The 23,856-nt window shown below is 38.1% G+C and overlaps 1 protein-coding gene across 8 annotated transcripts in view; it reads right to left on the reverse strand.

Annotated features, from left to right (window-relative positions):
• LOC133664960 (hyccin 2-like) overlaps window positions 1-23,856 on the reverse strand; it is an 87,202-nt gene that overhangs the window by 37,522 nt on the left and 25,824 nt on the right. For all 8 annotated transcript variants that reach the window (XM_062070046.1, XM_062070047.1, XM_062070044.1 and 5 more), the window contains exons 3-8: window positions 22,786-22,862; window positions 17,063-17,164; window positions 13,210-13,389; window positions 5,785-5,865; window positions 1,736-1,851; window positions 1,320-1,415 (exon numbers count right to left, since the gene is read on the reverse strand). In XM_062070046.1, coding sequence (XP_061926030.1) covers window positions 1,320-1,415; window positions 1,736-1,851; window positions 5,785-5,865; window positions 13,210-13,389; window positions 17,063-17,164; window positions 22,786-22,836 — 626 coding nt within the window. In that variant the 5' untranslated portion in view covers window positions 22,837-22,862. The remainder of the gene's footprint in view (window positions 1-1,319; window positions 1,416-1,735; window positions 1,852-5,784; window positions 5,866-13,209; window positions 13,390-17,062; window positions 17,165-22,785; window positions 22,863-23,856) is intronic.

The following is a 23,856-nucleotide window of genomic DNA, read 5'->3' on the forward strand; positions in this document are numbered from 1 at the left end:
AATATGTAACATGTACAATATTTACCCTATTTTGATCATTTTAATCATTGCCGGAATTAATTCCTCTGCGCATTTATTTCCGTTTCCATAGCAGCACACGTCCGACTTCCAGTGTGTTTCTACTTCCGGATACAAAATGCTTGCGTGTGTTCTCATCATGGCAGACTTGGTAACTAACAATGAATACGACTATTTTTGGACAAATGAGGATTCACATCCTTATCTTTTTGAAGCTGAATGACTGGAGGATTAACTACTGCTTTTAGAAGCCAGCACGAAGAAGAGGGGGAAACGTTGGACCCGATGGAAGCCTATAAGAGGTGAAAGCGAGATGAAGCTGCAAATGTGGAATTTGGAGACAAGCTATTTCGACATAAATGGTGTGCTTACCCCGAATAAATCAGAAAAAACGTCCCCGGCCAGCTGGACCAAAGAGACAACTATCCATCGAGTGAGTCACACTTTATATTGATTATGATACACACAACACGTCCTGCGTGTATCATGACAGACAGCATGTGCTGTCTAGCTAGCTGTGTACAAACAAAACATGAAATGAGGGCTAATACTTTACAGATTCTGAAATATGATTGTTCATGTTTTTCAATCAGTACAGATTGGTGTCCTATCACATTCTGTTGTGCATTACAAACTCAAAACACGTTTCGTGCTGACATAGAAGCTACGTTATCTCTTGCTGTAGTTAGCATTTACGGCTAATACCAAAGCACGCCGATGTGTTACTACGCTAGAAAGAGTTCCTCAGTGTTTGCTCTTACAATAACAATGTCGCTACAACTTGGTTATTATACAGATTACGGAGCGTAACTGAAGTATTGGTGAAGGTTTTTGGATGCCTTTTTAGAGTGATTTAGTGGTAGAATTGATTGTTCCCATTAGCTGCATTGCTACCCACCAAGAACGAGCTAGTTTGTACATGTTAGAAAGCAAAAAAAAAAAATTTTGTATTCTTGGCTCTCGCAATGATTGTAAAATTTCCCCAAAAAAGTGCAGTTCCCCTGTAAGATCCAACATAATCGAGACAATTTCTACCATTGGAAATAACAATTTAAAAATATCTGTTAAAGGATCATAGCCATACCAAGGCTAATATCAGTATTGGGTGAATATTAGTGTGATGAGTAATATTGCTAGGCTGTGAACAGCACCCCCAAACAAGTATTACTACATTATACTCCAAACATGAAGCACAAATCGAAGCCAATTCTAGAAGCGGAGATGTAATCCAAGTATGCATACAGTATATATAGTAGGTCAAAGATATTTATGCATATTTTATCCGTGTGCGCGTTTCTCACCGTGAGCTCATTCTGCAGACTGACTGGTAGGAGGACAGCGGCATGTAGACCACAGCAGAGTTGTAGCACAGCATGAGGAAACACAACACCTCAAACCTGTAAATGTAACAGTCACGGTGATGTCACAGTACTTGTGATTTAGCAAGACTGTTTTGTTCCGTAACTTGTGTGTTTGTGTGTGTGTGCATGTGTGCATCTACAAAAGATCCACACCACACCGGTAGATAAACGACCGACTGTGTATTATCAGAGTGAGGCAACAACCCTTGAGGGCGTTGGGGATTTCTTGCCGTAAACTATATTTCATTCCCACAGCTGGATTTACAGATGTTCTAGAAGGAAGGCACGGCCCTGCTAAAGGTTGGATTATTATTATTATTTATGAAACCCTGTGTTCTAGTGGCACTCAGGCGTACCTGTTCTGAGCTGTGAAGGTCTCTCTCTGAGGATGGAGGCCGCTGTACACCACTCGGATCAGGTCGTGTTGACACAGAGCTCCCTCTGTCAATGCCATGGAGCCCAGGCTAGAAGGCTACACATACAAACACACACAGCAATACACTTTAATGTTGTGTTAAAAAAAAAAAAGCAATGTGCTCTATGGACAGAAATATGAAGACATTTGAGACTTAACATTTTGCAGCACTTTACAGGTTATACATTTAGTGGATACAAAAATTAAAAAGCAGATCAAATGATACTGTAAATATTGAGCTCCCCCAGCCCTTAAAGTTATTTGTACAATACAATTGATGTTGAAAATGTATTTAATGTAACAAGTCAAATAAAATAACATGTAAAATAGGCAGGTTTAATGCAGCATGTTCCTTTAACCCATATTAAAATCAAGTAATTACTTATATGTGCTGTACTTATTTATATATTATATAGTGTTTTCACATGTTTCACTCCTTTAATTTCTTATTTCATTACTGAATAAGCCAGGTGTGTCCGACCCTAAAGTATACACTGTACATACTTTAAAAATTGGGATGGTTTTAGCTTTTTATTTGTTAAAAAAACGTACAAACTGTACTAGAATACATATCTGCTGTTCTTCAATGTTACATGATAAGCTAGTTTGACATAAACTAAACCAGGATTGCATACAAAAAAAGGAAAAATATCGGAGGCCACCTCAATATTGTAGATGGCAGTCACAGAAAAGAGATACGTGTGAACTGCAGGTTGACGCTTGTTCAATAAATGACGCTAGCAAGTACACGTAAGCAAACAACACCAAAACTTTAATGTTTCATTGAAAATATAGAATATTACACACAGCGCTCAAAACTCAGTCAGAATTTTTAGTACGACTTTGGTAAGCTACGAAGCCGCACCGCTTGATAGAATGCGGAGCATTACGGCAATCGTAGTCAGACGTACTGTGCTTCAACATACAAGTGTTTTAATGGTGTGTGTATAAGGACCCCAAATTCTATCTCATTGAGTCTGTTTAGCCGATTGGAGAGCTAGCTTCTGCAACTCGTGGGTCCATGACAATGACTTCTGTTTTGTTTGACCAGCCGTTTTACTGCCATGTTACAGACACAATTGGGAAACAATTAAGGTATGCAAATAAACATATACAAAATATTTCTGTGTAAATAACTAATTTCACAATGTATATATCTGCAGCTTATATATATTGTTTTCTTCTAAAAGTTATTTGGTGAGGCTTATATACTGGTGTGCTCTATAACCAAAAACCCACCTTGTTAGCAAAGCTTTTATCTAATTTCTCTGCCTTCTTGTTTTTAAATACACTGCTTGCCTATCTGTTTTATCCAGTGCTTTCATGCTTTTACTTCTATTTTTATCTATGTTTCTGTTTTATCTACTGTTTATCATGTATTTATTTTTATTAAAAATGTTTTATTTACATTTTAACTTTCTATTTTAAATTTTTTTTATACTTTGTAGCACTTTGAGATTTTAACAAATGCAAAGTGCGTTACAAATGTAATTCATTATTATTATTAATAATCTGTCAAATACGGTACACACAGATAAGTTGAGTCTCGTAACATAAACGAAAGGGAACGTCGTAGTATAAATTATTATCTGGATCACCCCAAAAATCAAATAACTTGTTCCATATCCAATTTCTTTGAAAGTTTCATCAAAATATGTCCATAACTTTTGGAGTTTTTTGTTGCTAACTAACTGACGCCGGTGAATACATTCAAGGATTCAAGCTAGGGAAATGACATCATTCAGTCTATTTGTACTTCTTTCAATCACAACAACCTACACTCCCAAACCCACCTAATGACAGTAATTTAATTTGTAGTAATGTTAACAGCTTCTTGGGAGACATTATGATTAATAGGCAAATCTGAATAATAGCCACAAAAGAGAAGATGGTAAAGTCAGGTAATAAGTGAGTGGTAATTACTTTACGAAAAGAAGAGATTCGGCGTGGCGAAGTTGGTAGAGTGGCCGTGCCAGCAATCGGAGGGTTGCTGGTTACTGGGGTTCAATCCCCACCTTCTACCATCCTAGTCATGTCCGTTGTGTCCTTGGGCAAGACACTTCACCCTTGCTCCTGATGGCTGCTGGTTAGCGCCTTGCATGGCAGCTCCCGCCATCAGTGTGTGAATGTGTGTGTGAATGGGTGAATGTGGAAATACTGTCAAAGCGCTTTGAGTACCTTGAAGGTAGAAAAGCGCTATACAAGTATAACCCATTTATCATTTATCACCAACAAGCCTCTTCTCTAAATTGAATGGATATTTTCTCTCATGCTATGAGGACACACTCAAGTGTATGCTAATGCTTGGAGCTTTGATTGCTGCAATACAGTGGAACAGGCCCATTGCAATTGGCGATCCGTCCTATGCAATGTTTAGTTCATTCTCTCAGGTTCGAGAACCTCTCAAACTGGCGGTTAAAGGCCTACTGAAATGAATTTTTTTTATTTAAACAGGGATAGCAGATCCATTTTGTGTGTCATACTTGATCATTTCGCAATATTGCCATATTTTTGCTGAAAGGATTTAGTATAGAACAACGACGATAAAGTTCGCAACTTTTGGTCGCTGATAAAAAAAAGCCTTGCCTATACCGGAAGTAGCGTGACGTCACAGGAGGTAGGATTCCTCACAATTCCCCGTTGTTTACAATGGAGCGAGAGAGATTCGGACCGAGAAAGCGACGATTACCCCATTAATTTGAGCGAGGATGAAAGATTCATGGATGAGGAACGTTAGAGTGAAGAACTAGAGAGGCAGTGCAGGGTGTATCTTTTTTCGCTCTGACCGTAACTTAGGTACAAGGTCTCATTGGATTCCACACACTCTCCTTTTTCTATTGTGGATTACGGATTTGTATTTTAAACCACCTCGGATACTATATCATCTTGAAAATGAGAGTCGAGAACGCGAAATGGACATTCACAGTGACTTTTATCTCCACGACAATACATCGGCGAAGCTCTTTAGCTACTGAGCTAACGTGATAGCATCTGGCTCAAATGCAGATAGAAACAAAATAAATAAATCCCTGACTGGAAGCATAGACAGAAAATCAACAATACTATTAAACCATGTACATGTAACTACACGGTTAATAATTCTCAGCCTGGCAAAGCTTAACAATGCTTTTGCTAACGACGCTGAAGCTAACTTAGCAACTGGACCTCACAGAGCTATGATAAAAACATTAGCGCTCCACCTACGCCAGCCAGCCCTCATCTGCTCATCAACACCCGTGCTCACCTGCTTTCCAGCGATTGACGGCGCGACGAAGGACTTCACCCGATCACAGATGCGGTTGGCGGCTAGCGCGTCTGCTATCCAAGTAAGTACTCCTTGTTGTGTTGCTACAGCCAGCCGCTAATACACCGATCCCACCTACAACTTTCTTCTTTGCAATCTCCATTGTTCATTAAACAAATTGCAAAAGATTCACCAACACAGACGTCCAGAATACCGTGGAATTGTTCGATGAAAACAGAGCAGTTTGTATGGTGACACATTGGGTACGAATACTTCCGTTGCCGTCGTGACGTCACGCGCATACGCATCATACATAGACGTTTCCAACCGGAAGTTTAGCGGGAAATTTAAAATTGCACTTTATAAGTTAACCCAGCCGTATTGGCATGTGTTGCAATGTTTATATATCAATGATGAAATCTTAACTATCAGACTGCGTGGTCGGTAGTAGTGGGTTTCAGTAGGCCTTTAATAAATCACCGTCAGCACATGCCGCACACAGTGATCTTAGCATTCAATGTGGAAATATTGTATGTAAACAAAGAACAGGCTCTTTATAGCACGCTGCTCTGCATGTGTTCTTAGCCAGCACGTCTGAGCTGTGTTAATGAATTACTGTGCTCAGCATCGCTGCAAGGGGAAGTTCTCGTGCAAATATTTGAGAGCGTGCTTCCAACTGTGCCTACATAAATAGCATGCGTGAGAAAGGTCAGGTTAGTGATGTAGAATAAAAAAATACATCTCACCTCATGGTAAATGGACGGCTTGGATAACGAGGGGATGGTGAAAGAGAGGAGCTTGCTGTTGCCGTCTTTGTCCACAATCTCCTGATAAAAGCGAAAACAAGACAGAAGCCATGTCATTAAAGCAATGGAGCATTTCTTTGAACAATCTGCTCCCTGATGCTCTTTCACAGTTGTAAATCTTCACAACTTAATCAGTGGAACACACATCGCCTGTAGGGCCCAAATCGACCCTCCATACTGAGAAATGAGTGAACCATGTAAAGATGAATGTGTGGCTTCCACCATGAGATACATTCTGCCAAACCCATTATCAAGAGGGTTCACACTAGGGATGTGCCAATCGCTCGGCCACTGATCAGTATCCATCGATTTTCGAGGACAAAGTATGTGATAGCCATTTGCCAATAATGTATTTTATTGATGATTGCAAACGCTGATGCCCTCTGGCTGACATTTGTAATTTTTAGCCCCCGGATGACCAGCAACTAGCAGCGTATTAAGTGTCTCGGTACTCAGTGTAGAGCAGCTCCTTTAAGCTAAAAATAATAAATTCCAATGCGGAAAATAACCGGCAATTCTTTGTATTTTAAGTATCATTATAATGTATTACTATCACACACAAAGGAAGAGAATAAGGAAATGGTTTAAATATTGTGTTGATATTGTTAAACTGTCAATGGCAGGGACCATAAATGAATAAAAAAATGTACAGTAAATAAATGTGATTGATCTCGGTATCTGTTGATCTCACTCACGTATGATCAGTATGGGAATCGGCAGCATCAAACCCTGATTGGAACACCATTAGTTTACACATGTAGTAGACTCACACTGTGCTGCATTCACTGGTCCTCGTGTGTTTACCAGCACAATCAGGTCATGACAACACTGCATTATTGCATTATTGAAACTTTGTGGCACATTTGGTAAGTTCTAAGGCTGTCAAAAATTGTGGAACGGTCATAACAGAATAGAGCAAGCTCAGCAGGCTGTCTTGACTCTATGGCGGGGTTTTGTTACATAAATAATGATGAAAAGTGAAAATTGCCATATTTCCCCAATATTTTTTTTAAATTCTTTAAGATGGAAACTGTAGCTACCATTATGATGTGCGGTGATGTTTTCAAATGATCGTAAGTCCTGAACTATACAAAGTATTTCAATGGCTGGAATCTGCGCTTTTGCATGATATACTACCGTAGTTACTATGGTAATCTAAGTCACAGCAACTCAAACAAGGGTGGGGAGCGTTTCCACAGAGTGTTTCCAGAGCGGCCAGCCTGAAAAGCGGGCGTCAGGAACAGACGCGGAAGATTTTTACAACAAAGTTCTAAAGCTTAGTGATATATCAGATTGTAGGTGGTGGTTTTTTTCCCCCTTTGCGTTCATATTTCACTGTTTGTTGCATTTTTGTTGCGTTTCGCTTGATTGTAAAATATATCGATCGAGACGGGGTGTGACGTTTGGATGTTGTCAATATTCAGTGTTTTATTGTTCATAGTTAATATTGTAAGAGTCAAAATAATTGCCCAGGCCTGTCATATGCCCTTAAATGTCATATTGAATCACATGGGTATCGTTTTTTTTTAGCTGATAATATTGGTATACCGTATCAATCTTCGTTGACAGAGCAACAAGCATTCCGCTAGTATGTTCGCGTCTGGAATTATTTCCAAGTTTGTCTTTAGGATTATAAATAAACCAATACAAGTGAAGTGCCTGTTATGTGAGGAAGGGAGTAATGCATTTTCTTTCAATACAATATGCTTCAATAGGAAGAATTTACATGCAGCAAAGTAATAGGAAGTGACCGGAGGTACTGAAAAACAATTATTCGGCTATACACAGTTAAAATGGAGAAGAAACAGCAAAATGAGGCCAAAAGAGGAATTGGACAAATACAGGTCTAGATGTGCCAGCGCCTCAGAGTTTTTCCCCTTGCGTCACAACTATTGATGCTGATGTAAAAATAACAACACCAGTTTATCATGTCAATGATTGTATTATTACACAGTTTCATACTTGGTACTTTATTAGGTTCTCTTAAGAATGTTTATGGCCCCGTTTACATTGCACACCAAATCAGATTTTTTTGCCCTCAAGTGACACAAATCTGATTTTTTTTTTGCCAGTCTAAACACTCCAAAGTGCTTCAAATCTGATCTTTTGGCATGAGATTCATGCCACATCAGGAGGTAGTCCAATTAGAATCAGATATTTTCAAATGGGACTGCAGTCTCAACGCTATGTGACTTAAATGAGACATGAATGTGATTTTTTCGTCAGCTTTGGGCGAGCTACGTCACTTGTGTGCGCTGTAAAGACGCAGTCGCTAGCAGAAATAGATATTTCATCACAACATCCGGTTTTGTTTTTTATTCAAGACGACCAAATTTTTGGTGCATCTCTTGTCAATATTGCGCAAATAATAGGCTGTATGTAATATATGAATATATATTTAGATTCCGAAGAAATAGCGATTGTTGAAAGACCGGAATTGATGCTGTGGCGCATTTGCTTGCATTGGAGTTGAAAACAAAGCTCCCATAGATCCAGCCATAAAAACATTACAACTCTCCCAAATATATTACACTATATATATCCATTCATACATTATATTACTTTCACATAAAAAACACCCATTTTTAAAAGGTGTTGCAACTTTTATTTTATTTTGTAGTAGTAGCGATTTCCTCCCGGTCAAAATCCTTTGTTTTCACTTTATCTAAGTGCGCATGCAAGTGACGCTGGGGCGACATCTGGAATCTAATAACAATCACATTTTACTTGCAGTGTAAAAAAATCAGACTTGGGCCACTTTGGCCTGCAGAGTAAACGTAGTCTTAGTCACAGAGAAATGTACAGCTTTACCAATTGCACAATTATCAGCATTATTTTTTAGATTATTGATTGTGAATTTATTTAAAATATTAACATGTCTTACTTGTTGATATTAGAATATGTTATTTTTTTGTTGTTGTGTACAGCATATTTTGATCTTGTATTTGTTTTCTTCTTGTATTACTTAATGAGCTATATACAAACTCAATTAGGTTTAGGACTACCGGTACATATTTTTCTTTTTTTCTTTTGCTATTAGACAATATGTAAACATACTAAAACAGTTAAACACAGGAAGTGAACAACTATCAATACTACTGAAACATGGATAATAGTATGCTCTACTTCTTCCTACTCCTCTTTGGACATGTTGAATTGTGCAAGTGTAAACAAGTGATGTACGCCAATGTAACTTTAGCATGTTCGAATAAAACAACCATTGCCATTACGTTTAGTTTGTGTGCACTTGCATGGGCAAGATGTCCTGCCTAAAATCTCTTCCAAACTGCAATATGACTAAGTGTGCCGCACATGAGTGCAACAAGTGCTTACACGAGTCAAACTAACCAGATTTTTGGTGTCAAACATGCCCAAGCGTGGTACAATTGCATCGGAATTCGTATATAAAGACTGAAGTGCTTTTTCTGAAGAAATCAAATTACTTGTTTCTCAATTATTTTTAGCATGTTGAGACAATAAAAACAGTTAGGCTGGGATAGGATAATTCCTCAGTCAGCAGTGTGTGTCCACAATGAGCAGTTTGTAGAGTAAGCCACCTTTCCCCTTCGGGGTGCAAGAGAGCATTAGGTGGAGTCACAGCAGCTTGAGAATTTTACACATTTTAAATAGTCAACTATGTTAAAAAAAACAATGATCGAGGTTTTGTTCTTACTGTGAGAGAACTCCAGAAATGATGTTTGTTTTTGAGGACTTACCATAATTTACAGTCTAAAAGCGCTACTTTTTTGTCATGCTTTCAACCCTGTGCTTTATACAGTACTGCAGCTAATTTATGTATTTTTCTGGGTTCACAGGCTTCACATGCCGCCAAAATTTTTTGCCTCGTCACACCAGACCAAAGGTCAAAGTGGACCAATGAAATTGTTCACATCAATACAAAACGCACTCACACTATTACTCAGTCAGCCTTTTAAGCACGTTATTGTCTCACCCTAGTCATGCAGAAGAAAACGGAATACACACAACACAGCCTTAAAGCCAAAGACGATCCACCCGGCCATTGAAAGAGGGGAAAACCCGCTGTACGAAACGAAAGTCCACCAACGACGGGCCATGAAGACGACGACTTCGACCAAAAATTGGGTGGGTGCGCCTTATTTTTTAGCCCGGAAATCACAATATTTTAAAAACATTGATATACATGTTAAAACTGCAGTAAAACAATCAGGGCTTTGTAAAAAAAGATGTTCGTTTGTAGAGTAGAGCTGGTGTAAAAATGTGTTAAACACTAGAAAGAAATGCCTATAATAAGGTTGGCCACAGCTGTGTTTTGTTCGTTGAGAAGAGGCTCAGTGTTCCACGCTTTTAAAAAAAAAAAAAACCTCACTTAGATTATCAAATGGATCAGTGTTTTGAATCCCTTAAGTAGGGATAATCTAAGGAGATAAACATTCATAATATTTTTAATACAACTTCTCAAGAGGACCCATGAATTTAATAAAAATATGTTTAACAGCTAACCGCACCATCAGTGTGTGAATGGGTGAATGTGATGTATAATGTAAAGCGCATAGGGTATCAAGTCTTTTTACATACATGTACTGCTTCATAGTACATGTGATGAAAGTGCTAAGAGCAGTGCAGTTCATCAAATCTCAGATGTATCAGACATGAAGAGAGCGGTGTGTGTGTGTGTGTGTGTGTGTGTGTGTGTGTGTGTGTGTGTGTGTGTGTGTGTGTGTGTGTGTGCGTGTGTGTGTGTGTGTAGCACATGTGTACAATAAAATAGACACACGGGAATCAATTATTCATTCGTTTACTTTTAGCCGCATTGGCTGAAATGGAGCTCTTCCTATCGACATGTCTCTTTCTATCTCGCTCTTCACACATTTAAAACACGAGCCTTCCTGCTGATGCAATCTACCCTGGCTCCATTAGCAATGGGGCTTTCCCTGTAGGTTGTCTTGCAAGACCTTAGGAATGCTGCACCTGTCTAGGAAACAGGAACCAAGTCCAATGTCTCTTATGCTGCTTGGGAAATTGCCGCATCAACACACAGCCCATTCAGCTTCAGTCCGTTTATAGAGATGCTTCTCAAAAGTCTAAACATCTAATATTATGACCTATACTTATACGACTTACATTTATACCTTAATTGCCTTATGCGCCTCATGAATTATACAAGTGTTTAGTTGTTTGGCTCCAACCTGACCTGCACGCTAGTTGAAAAGTGTCAGATAGTGTGATACCAAACAGCTCTACTGAAGTTTATACTGGTCAGAAGTGTTAAATATTCTACATATTCCATAGAAATAATGTAAAATAAAATAAAACCAGTGACAAAGCCAAATATAAGTGAAAATGTTCGCAGGCACATATATTGTATTTTTGAAAAAAATTATTGTTTGGTTCTTAAATATATAGTATATCATAATAAAGCAAAATATAACAATGTGTTTATAAACAACAATATCATATAATAATATTGGAATCATTTTATTTTGTATTCTTAATGCATTTGTATTAAAAGGAGCCATATGTAAAAACCTGGCCAAAAATGGTACTGCAATCACGGTCAAAATTCTGTAGTCCCATACCCCTCTCCCTGACTGAGGTTGCCAGATACGGAGTCGAATCCAGCTCGATCGACTGGGCTACTCCAAGGAACTTCAAACATCCAATACCTCTTACTAGGGGTTGAGGCGCTTGGACCATAATAGCTGAATAGACAAGCGTTTTGTCAGTAACAAATCTCTAACCAACACATTTAACACATAAAGTAGGCTATTTTCAGGAAGACGTACATCATGCCTGCGTACAATATCACAACAAATGGAAATCATATGGCTATTGTCAGTACTATCAGAAAACATCCTAAAACGAACTACAACCAACGCTAGCAATGGTTATACTGGTGAAAATAAATAGAGCATGCTTAGCAGTTTAACCCAAAGAGGTATGCCTATAGGCTACTGTTTGAAACGTATCAGATTGCCATATAACTTGGTACATGTAGTCCACAATATGCAAACACGAATGAGGAATTATTTTATCATGTGATTTGGCTGTCTCCATACGTATCACATTGCCATGACAGCCGTGCTAATGTTGGAACCCATTTCCTCAGCGTATCAGCATATTGAGAACAAAATAGGCACTGACACTACCCATAGCCACTAAGGTTTTATTTGTCGGAAATATATTTTGCCCTGTCAGTTGGATGACACATCGACATACAGGCTAACGGGCATATATTTCCCCCGCCTATATGTCGATGTGTCATTGAACAGGGTAGCATGCTAAGCATTCTTTACATGAACATACTAGCTTTTTTAGACAAGATCAGTACCTATGATTGTCACACACACACACACCTCTGCATTTGACCCATCCCCTTGTTCACCCACTGGGAGGTGAGAGGAGCAGTGAGCAGCAGCGGTGGCTGCGCCCGGGAATCATTTTGGTTATTTTACCCCCAATTCCAACCGGATGATGCTGAGTGCCATTTTTATAGTCTTTGGTATGACTCGGCCGGGTTTCAACTCACAACCTACCGATCTCAGGGTGGACACTCTAACCACTAGGCCACTGTGTAGGTTAACTTAATAGACTGTATTGGACAATATAGTTTACATACAAAATGTCCATTTCCATTTATTGCAAGTAGTAAGAAAACATAAATGCCTTACTGACCTATCAAGGAGGAAATTAGCACGCCTTCAATCGTCTCCCTCTTTCAAAGGCATCCCCGATACAAATCCTCGTTTTGTTCCTGGCTTTGTCATCAATAAGTTGAGAATCGTAACAAGGCCTTTTAGATTTACTAAGGTCTGACATGTTTAGTAACTTTACCAGTGGCAGTAGTTAGACAAAGATGGCGGTGCGTAACTTGCAACCTGGATGTGACACACTTACAGACTTTTTAATTGGTCAAACGGTAAAGGGCGGGACATCGAAATGAAAACAATAACAAGATTTCAGGGCTGTAAATCTAATTTTGAAATGAGCCTATCCCGGCTGAACTACTGTTATCAGTTATAGAGGTATTTGAAAATAACATTTGTTTTTCAATGCCTTTTGACATATCACGGCCATTTAATGATGACTTGACATGAAATTAGTACATATGACTCCTTTCAAATATTTAAACTTTTTAACCCAAGTTGTACAATGTAGATTATTAAATGGTACTACAAATAAAAAAATACAATAATACTAGTATCAGCAATAAAAAAAAAAGGGTGCTTTTTTTAAACCGTGATTTTTGTAACGCAGAAATTTAAAATCTGTTTACCAATCAATGGACAGCAGCATGTCTAGCTCCACCTAACACAAGTCACCCATACTGTCCGATATGGACCTTCAGAGTCCACATGAGTACTACCAAAGCAAAGTAACACCCACCAGGTTGTAAATGCCCAGGAGGAGGGCCTCGATGCAACCATTGCTCTGCCGATCCCTGCTGGCTGTGACTCGCAGATACACCCACACAAGCTCAGGCAAAAACTGCAGGGTGAAACGTCGCAGGCGAACCTCTGAGCTGCGGTACAGCTCGAACAGCTGGTGGCACACAGGCTCCAACAGCTGGATGGATCAAAGAAACAGACATAAGATTGTGCAAAAATCTGTGCCAACGGCTCACACGCTGGGATGATGAACTTGGATCTTTTATTCCTAATTCCTACTTTCTTACATGAATGCACATCATCCTAACATAACTCAGTAGGGCTTGGGGGCAAAGTATAGTCAATAGTGTAAGATGTGGAGGAGAGTGGGAGTATATCACCATCATGAAAGTCAGGGGGGTTAATGTTAACAGTGCCGATGTTCTTCCTGCTTGGGGCAATAACATTAAGTGCCTAAACAGCACTTTTATGGACACGTATAAAACAATTTAGCCCAACAAGTTGCCTGCAACAAGCACTCAGCACATACATTGACACCTCTTCATTTCTTCTACACAGACACATTGCTAATGGGATTGCACGGGCAGAGTTGCAATTTTAAATTATTTTAGGTCCATGGTCGGTTGACCTCATTAAGGAGCGGCAAGAAAAAAAGAGACTAAGATAATTGGATTCTCCTACTGAATCACCAGTGTGAAATTAAGAGTTCCATATCACTGAGTTGCTCCGGAGGTTGTAATATCTGGAGTATGACCAATATTGGAGGGAAAACAGCTCTTGAGCAGGATTTGAGCAGGCATTAAGCACGATGTCATGTGAGAAACTCTAGCAGAACTTGAGCAACTCTTGTGGGACTTCAGCTCAGTGAGCATCGAAAAAGAACTATTTCAACTGCAACTTTGGCTGTCTCTGTCCTGTCTGCTCAGTACAATATGGCAAAAATGACAATAAGTCAACAAAACTATTAGTTAGGGTGATGGGTACCTTTCACATTTGAATCGATACGGTACAAATGACCAGTACTCAACAATACCAATTTTCAGTGCTTTTGTGTGTCTTCAAATTTGTTAATGAGTTGTATGAGGTAATAATAAAATCTCTTTTTTTTTTATTTAACACTGAGCTGATGCGGATAATGGTGCTGTCCAGTTGTCTTGTTTTCTTACACTTTGCTGTCTCATTTACAAGTTCAGTACTAAATAGTAGACTTTACATGCAGTTGCAATTCCAAGACGTTAGATGGCAGTAGTGTATAGACAATGGTGTTGCGTAGCCAGAAGAGTCTTTGAGTGTGACAGTCTTTTCGTTGAGCCCTACAAAATGTTTCTACTTAAGTATTCTTCTTATTACACACCAGCTCTTTGAATGTAGAGTGCATTTCAGTTGTATTTTTTATTACAAAATTTGAAGTTGTTAAAATCGCCATATGAAATCAAAAACGCTAATCTGTAGCATGTCTATGGCAAATTCAATGTAAATTAGCATTGAGCTAGCACTTTTGGAAAAGTGGAGCCTCACTGTACTTATGAGCACTTTCTTCTTCCTTTATTGGCATGAAAAATGTTAATATTACCTCGAGGAAGCCTAGCTCAGCCTGCTCTGAGTACTTGACTGATTATTTACCCGCCAAGTGCTTAAACTAGTCCAGACTATGCAAACAAATGTGACTACACCGCTTGATTTTACACTAATCGGTGCCCGATTGTATCCCCAAAAAATTCGGTCGGTGCCTATAAAAGTACCTAATTCGGTATGAATCCCTACTATTAATACTGCGGAACCCATTTATGTTGCCGGCCCTCTGACTGGCTGACTTAAGTCGACTTAACCAAAATTAATAATAGCTATCGCTTTTACTTGGGACTTTCGCCTGAGACATAAAGACGAAAAGCGGCAATAAAATACTTTTGAATTCACAGCAGTATGTTGGCATCGTTGGAAAGTTTATTATATTTGTATGGCAAACAAACACTCCCTGGACAGTTGATAAGGATGTGGTAACTCGGTTTTCCTTATTACCCCGTTTGAAAGGGTCAGTAGAAAACTGAAGGGCATGAAAACCAAACCAAATGTTGCCATACAAAACAATGTCAGTCCAATTAATCTGTTAATCAGTGCTCACACAACCTTGTTTACATTAACTGATGCAATCACACGCATGGAGAGACAACTTTGCAGCTTTGCAGACTACAGATTTCAGCCGGTAAGTTACACTCAATTATTTGTGCTAGACTTACTTTACGTAGGAGTGTGCTGCGTTCACTTACACTTTGGAAACTTGGGCTCTAAAGCTCTGGTTGACTTTGGTTGGATTATTACTGTATGCTTAGAGCTGGGCCGATAGTACGATATCAATATATATCCCGATAGACACATACTCGATATCAATATAAAATGCGTTCGATAAAATATTCTATGTATATTTGATATATACTGTGTATACTTTATGAGCAATGGGAGGGACACGCTAACAGCCACTCGCATAACAGTATCAACTACCGAGTGTTACACTTTTCCCTGCTGTTAGGCTCCCTGTCCCAGACCGCAGTCGAGGAGCGCAGGGGATACATTCCCTCCAGGACCAATGTTTTCGTCGGGGGTAACACCCTTCACTTTACCCAACAATGGGTCTGCTAAGCTCCGCTTTCGGGTCGGAATGAAGAGGCCGCCGCTTTATTCTTACATCTGCAGGATACAATCGGACACATTCGCCAGACGTCACTACTGCTGTACTTGCATACTACCGCTTGCTCTCATCATTCTTCCATTCACTCACTGACGTCACTTACCCAACAGTACACACTGCCATTCTTAAAGGAGCGCACACACACACACACACACACACACACACACACACACACACACACACACACACACACACACACACACACACACACACACACACACACACACAACACACAACACACAACACTCATAACTAGTGTGGTTGTGCCGTCTTTCTGTCTTGCTGTGGATTGAGAAGTGTAATATCTTGAATTATCAACTAAATAACAGAAACTTGTCTTTAGTTTTGTTGGTTTTAATGCAGACGTGCTGTAACATCCTGACACTTCCAATGTGTCTGTTTAATGAGTAGCTTCTCAAACTAGTTTGTGTCGTGTTTAATAGCTCATACACTACTGCCATCTTGTGTCTCAAATCTGCAACTACTTTCAAAACTACTTTTAACTATTTTATTACCTTAATCCTACCTCATCCTACCTGGCTACCAGACAGCTTCTCCACTAATAAATAGCACCCTTGGTAAGTCAGAAATTGTTTTACTGTATTTATTGGCAGGCTTAAATAAGTCATAAAAAGTATCAATATTTATCGATCAACATAAAAAACATATATCGTGATATACTTTTCTACCATATTGCCCAGCGCTATTTTTGCTACCACTTTGTCTATATTGTGGGGTACTTTGCAGCTGTACTCAATAAAAAAGAGCAGCGATCGAGTCACCATCATCTATTCAATCATACTAAAACCAAAACATATTTTTGGTGTAAATTTTCCGAATCATACCAAACTGAGGTATATGAAAACCAAGGTACTCTAAATGACAACACTCTCCATCCTCAACCCTTATGAAATTGAGCTCAAATCATACAAAAAATACATTATAAACATGTCAAACAGAAAAAGAGATCTTATTTTGTAGTTCAAAATGGTCTCTCTGTAGTCACTGAAGCTGTAGCATTATTACTACAGCATTGCGACACAAGAACTTTTGCTCTAATAGTAACTGCCACAAAATGAAATTGAGTAACGGCACTTAAACATAATAGAGTGGTTACCTTTTTGATAATTTTATAAGAAATTATTGTATGTACGGTGCATATCACCTCGTTGCTGGGATCCTGGATGACCCTGTACAATGCTGGTACCAATGACTTCTTCAAATGAAGGCTGCCTGCATAACTGGAGATGTGGTTTTCTGGTAAAGACTGTCCAAGGTACAAAAAGAAAAGCATTATGGTAAACTTGGTAAAATCAGTGACAGGTTTATTGAATTGGCCAGGTTCTGTAAAGAAAAAAGAAAATAATGAAAACGAATGCACTTGTGAAAAGTAGTGATGGGATGACTCTTGAAGGGAAATGTCATTCAAATAAGAGGAGGCAGATCTAAACTGAGCCTTGGCATGCTTCAAACACAATATGCGGTTCTTTACCACACTCAGTGAGTCATGCCATCTCATTCCCTTACAAGTTAGCATTCCTTCGCATTTTGTTTCTCTTGCATTTGTGCCTACTTTTTTCTTTCTGGTGAGCTTCCTCCAAATGTAACAGTTTATTTCAGAGTATTACATTTTACAGCATATGGATGTATTAAAGGGGAACTGCACTTTTTTGGGGGGGAATTTTGCCTATCATTCACAATCCTTATGTAAGACAAGAACACAGATGTTTAAATTTTTTTATGCATTCTAAATACATAAATGAGAGCAAAAGTCTGCTTACAATGGAGCCTATAGGAGTCGCTCTATTCTGCCAATAAAAGGCCTTAAAAACATCCAATCACTTACATGCTGTAAGAATATATGCAACGTAGTAACGGGCACACTCATAATATTTGATATTTATGTATTTTAATAATTTTAAGCATATATAAATGATAAATGATAAATGGGTTATACTTGTATAGCGCTTTTCTACCTTCAAGGTACTCAAAGCGCTTTGACAGTATTTCCACATTCACCCATTAACACACATTCACACACTGTTGGCGGGAGCTGCCATGCAAGGCGCTAACCAGCAGCCATCAGGAGCAAGGGTGAAGTGTCTTGCCCAAGGACACAACGGACGTGACTAGGATGGTAGAAGGTGGGGATTGAACCCCAGTAACCAGCAACCCTCCGATTGTTGGCACGGCCACTCTACCAACTTCGCCACGCCGCCCCCAAAGCGGGGCATTAATTTCAAAACGCATTACAACGTTCTTATTTTTTAACATCAATGATTACGACTCACTGCAGACTTTGTGAGAGCCCATAAACATAATAAAACATCACTTACTGTGCAATGTCTGCTGTCATTAAGATGCAGACTGAAAGAATCTGGTTATATTCCCGTTTAGATGAAGAATGGACAAAAACTATTCTCCCCTCTCCCTTCAGGCAGGAGACTACGGTCCATCCAGACCAGGGGTCACCAACCTTTTTGAAACCAAGGGCTACTTCTTGGGTACTGATTAGTGCGAAGGGCTACCAGTTAGATACACACTTAAATAAATTGCCAGAAGTAGCCAATTTGCTCAATTTACCTTTAACTCTGTTATTATTAATAATTAATGATATTTATCTTTGTGGAAACACTGATCATCTTAATGATTTCTCACAATAAATATATATAGAAACAGATAAATATCAATATGCAACACTTTATTTTTATATTTTCTCTAAGTGCACATTTTTCAAATTGAACATTTTCAAATGATCACTTCTAAGACAGTCTTGTGAAATCACAATATCCCATTTTAACTAGCTAGCCACTAACATTTTTTAACAAATCATGAATTACTTTGCACCATGTTTGTACAAATAATAACTCATGTAAAATACAAAAGTAAACTCTCAAATTTTTAAATCATGTCACACTTTGAACTGGACACCAAATCTGTTATCTGTTTCTTTGTCGGTTAGTGGGAAGCCTGGCATTGCATGCTGTTAACTAGTGTGTTGTACTCTGGTGTGTAACTTGACACTGCAACTCTGAGTGAGTCTTGCAGATGTGCATCAGTGAGGCGTGTTCTGTGTTTGTTCTTGATGAAGTTCATGTCAGAAAAGGCTGATTCACAAAGATAAGATTTTTCCTCATTGTTTGCGGAACCTTCTTAATCTTTTGGACATATTTTCACAGCAATCTGGCTTTAAGCTTAATTATGATAAATGTAAAATGTTAAGGATCGGAAATCTAAAGGGAACGTCCTTTCGAATGGAATGCAAAGTGCCTGTTTTGTGGACAGATGGACCAGTTAACATACTTTGTGTTGTTGTCCCAGAAAATCTGGAAGATCTAGGCTCAGTAAATTATGATAATCGACTAAGAAAGCTGGACAAAATTATGCAATTATGGAAAGGGAAATCCCTAACCTTGTATGGTAAAATGTCTATTGCCAACTCGTTAATTATTCCTCAATTTATTTATTTGTTTTTGTCATTACCAGCTCCATCACAAAACTTTTTTAAGATTTATGAGCGGAGGGTCTTCGATTTTGTCTGGAACGGCAAACCAGAAAAGATTAAAAGAAAGGTTTTGTACAAAGAGTATGAATATGGGGGCCTGAAACTTCTCAACCTTGAAGCTATGTGTCTGTCTTTAAAAGCATCAATTGTTCCAAAGATGTATTTAAACATTGAGTGGTACACAAATGTCCTGTTGGACAAAAAACATGTACTGTATCAAAAGAAATTGTATCCTTTTTTACAAGTGATCCCCTCCCAGAGAGTCTGCTGGGAAACATGGCGGGGTTCATAAAGGAAACAATCCACTCATAGTGGTGTTTTCAATTTTTATGTGCCAGAAAAAAGAGACGATATTTTGCAGCAGTTAATATGGATGAACTCTAATATTGTAATAGATGGAAAGCCTTTCTTTTGGAAAAATATGTTTGAAAGAGGAATCATTTTTGTCAATGATATTATCAATGAGAATGGTAAAATTATGAAGTATGATGAATTTAGAGCTATGTATGGTGATGCTTGCTCAAGCCTTTCATTTTATCAACTAACTGGAGCAATTGGGAAAAGATGGAAACAAATAATTATGGAACTACTAAATTATTAGTTTGTAAACCTCTAATAAGAAATTATAGTTGGTAAAAAGGAACTAAAATAAATAGAAAAATATATAATTTTTATTTAATAAAGAAATCTTTGAAGGCTGCCTCATACAACACAAATGGAAAATGGGAGGACTTTTTTGACTGCCCGTTGCCATGGGATGCCATATTCAAACTAATCTATAAAACCACTATCGATGTGCAAAATCGTTATTTTCAAATTAAAATTATTTATAACTTCTTACCCACAGGGAAAATGTTAAAATTATGGAATATGACAGAGTCAGATGATTGCCGATTTTGTTGTCAGGAGCCTGAATCCACCCTGCATTTGTTTTGGTATTGTGATATTGTGTCTTTGTTTTGGGTGGATGTTGAAAAAATGTGTTTAAGGATTGGTTTGTTTATGAAGCTTGATGTGGTTTCTGTTATTTTAGGAGAGTTCATTGACAATCATGATTTAGTCAATTTAATTATAGTACTCGGTAAAATGTTTATTTTTAAGGCCAAAAACAGATATTCACTTAGTATTACTTTCTTTAAAACATTTATTCAGTATTTTCTAACTTTAGAAAGTTACATGGTTGAAAACGATAATGATGCCAAAAAACATTTAAAAAAAGATGAGAAGTCCTCAAAGGCTTATTTTGAAAGTATAATTATGTTTATAGATTATATGATATCTGTTGTTGTGTTCCCTAATTTGAGTGACCTGGACATAATCTGGACTGTACATAAATGCTTATTTTGAAAATGTAATTTTGTTTATAAATTATATGCAATCTGTTGTGTTCCCTAATTTTTTTCTGTGTACATGAATGAAGGTGTGTGTTGCTGAGTCCGACTTGGACATTATCTGGACTGGGCCTGGTTTAAAAAACCCTTTAAACAAATCTAATTTCATTGACAACCTGGTCTGTTGAAGATAAGGCCCTTTTTTAAAAAATAAAATAAAATAAGATAAATAAATAAAAAACATTTTCTTGGATAAAAAAGAAAGTAAAACAATATAAAAATAATTACATTAAAAATAGTAATTAATGAAAATGTTAGTGGACCAGCAGCCTATACAATCATGTGTGCTTCAGGGACTGTGTCCCTTGCAGATGTGTTGTCTGTGTTGTGGGAACCAGAATATTGGTAGCAGAAAGAAATAACCCCTTTTGTGTGAGTGGGTGTGGATGAGTGTGCATGGGGGAGGTTGTTTGGGTTGATGCACTGATTGAAAGTGTATCTTGTGTTTTTTCTATGTAGATTTAATTTTTTTTTTTTTTTTAGAACAGGCCCGCGGGCGACTCGTCTGGTCCTTACGGGCGACCTGGTGCCCGCGGGCACCGCGTTGGTGACCCCTGATCCAGACCCACACCTCCCGCCACCTGAACAGTTTTTTCCCCTCGGCCATCAGGCACATGAACAATAACAAGATCTGATAGCTCAGTTACAGCTCATTTTATTGTATTCTGTGTTATATGTGTTTTATGTTGCACGATTGCACCAAGAAAAATTCCTAGTTTGTGAACCTGTTCTCAAACAATGGCAATAAAAACTATTCTGATTCTGATTCTGAATGACTCATAATTCTCACGAACAAAAGGGGGTTGGAACCAAGCATCTTTTTGTGTCGTTCTCCCCATTTCAAGATCAAAATTGGCTGTCAAAGTGTACCAACATGTCAAAGTTAAAAAGTGAAAGTACCAATGATTGTCTCACACACACTAGGTGTGGTTAAATTTGTCCTCTGCATTTGACTCATCCCCTTGTTCACCCCCTGAGAGGTGAGGGAAGCAGTGGGCAGCAGCGGTGGCCGCGCCCGGGAATCATTTTTGGTGATTTAACCCCCAATTCCAACCCTTGATGCTGAGTGCCAAGCAGGGAGGTAATGGGTCCCATTTTTATAGTCTTTGGTATGACTCGGCCGGGGTTTGAACTCACAACCTACCGATCTCAGGGCGGACACTCTAACCACTAGGCCACTGAGTAGGAATACATCCTCATCCTTCTACTAACCAGGTGAGAGGCATGATTTATGATCTACATCAAACTTTCACAAGCAAAGGAAGCAAGGAAGCAGCTTGCCACTTGATGTAAACATTGGCACACACACTATTGATCACGGCACCGTTATGAATAGTTTTTCTGTGTTAGTGCTTAAAATAACAATATCCTTAATAATTAGTTAATATTCAGGTCAAAAAATGTAAATGGAGTACTGTTGGATGTTTTTTTATTGGGTTTTATGGGCACAATAGAGGACCCTTCCATTGGCTCCGCTGTAAGTGGATTTTTATTTACGAGTTAGAAAGCAATTTTTAAAAAATCCATCCATCGTCATGCCTTTCATAATGATTGTGAACGATAGGCAACATTCCCAAAAAAGTGCAGTTGCCCTTAAACTAAAGACAAACTATACTGAGAGAAATGTTGTATGTGTTCATGCCTAAAAATGGGTAACCTATATACTTGGACACCAGATAATTGATATTCCCACTTGTCTAATGAATATACTACATTAACGACATGTATTCTAGCATGTCTTCCAAAGCAAAACATTTTGACCAAAACCCAAAGGGGCCACCACTAATGTAATTTACAGTCCACTGGAATGCCCTAATTCTTGAGAACAACTACTGAAAAAAGTAGATTGCATGTTATCGCACAAGGCGTGAACCCTAATCTAATTCATGCAAAGATAAATGTTTCGGTTTAGGAGACCTTTCCAAAGATGGCCTCTAAGGGGTATAACATTAATTAACATGACTCATCACAGGGTCAAAGACAGCAAGTTACCTTGTATTCTGAGAGCCATTCTTCAACAACACTGCGCTCCGAACGCAGCATCTTCCTCAGAGACGCTCCTCGGCTGCCTGGCGAACAGAGAGAATGACAAACTGTATGGCAACGGCCATGATCACCCCTGCTGACTTTCTTTGAAACTTGCCTAGCCAATAGTAACGCAACACGCCGTTTCACTTCTGTTTTTTTTAATGGGGCAAAGTTCATTGTGTGACAAATTGATTTTCATGATGAGCGCCTGTTGTCGACATTGTAAAACTGCAGGAATCAGCTATGCAAATAGCAATGGAAGGCGGATATCCTGTACTTTCTCAAATAGTGGGCTACTGTCTAAACCAGGGGTCACCAACCTTTTTGAAACCAAGAGCTACTTCTTGGGTACCGATTAATGCGAAGGGCTACCAGTTTGATACACACTTAAATAAATTGCCAGAAATAGCCAATTTGCTCAATTTACCTTTATCTCTATGTTATTATTAATAATTAATTATATTTACACTTAATTGAACGGTTTAAAAGAGGAGAAAACACGAAAAAAATTACAATTAAATTTTGAAACATAGTTTATCTTCAATTTCGACTCTTTAAAATTCAAAATTCAACCGAAAAAAAGAAGAGAAAAACTAGCTAATTCGAATCTTTTTGAAAAAATTAAAAAAATAATTTATGGAACATCATTAGTAATTTTTCCTGATTATGTTTTAAATAGGTTAAAATCCAATCTACACTTTGTTAGAATATATAACAAATTGGACCAAGCTATATTTCTAACAAAGACAAATCATTATTTCTTCTAGATTTTCCAGAACAAAAATTTTAAAAGAAATTCAAAAGACTTTGAAATAAGATTTAAATTTGATTTTACAGATTTTCTAGATTTGCCAGAATAATTTTTTTGAATTTTAATCATAATAAGTTTGAAGAAATATTTCACAAATATTCTTCGTCGAAAAAACAGAAGCTAAAATAAAGAATTTAATTAAAATGTATTTATTATTCTTTACAATAAAAAAATTAATGTACTTGAACATTGATTTAAATTGTCAGGAAAGAAGAGGAAGGAAT

Source organism: Entelurus aequoreus, linkage group LG14, assembly GCF_033978785.1.
Source record: "Entelurus aequoreus isolate RoL-2023_Sb linkage group LG14, RoL_Eaeq_v1.1, whole genome shotgun sequence".
Taxonomy (NCBI): domain Eukaryota; kingdom Metazoa; phylum Chordata; class Actinopteri; order Syngnathiformes; family Syngnathidae; genus Entelurus; species Entelurus aequoreus.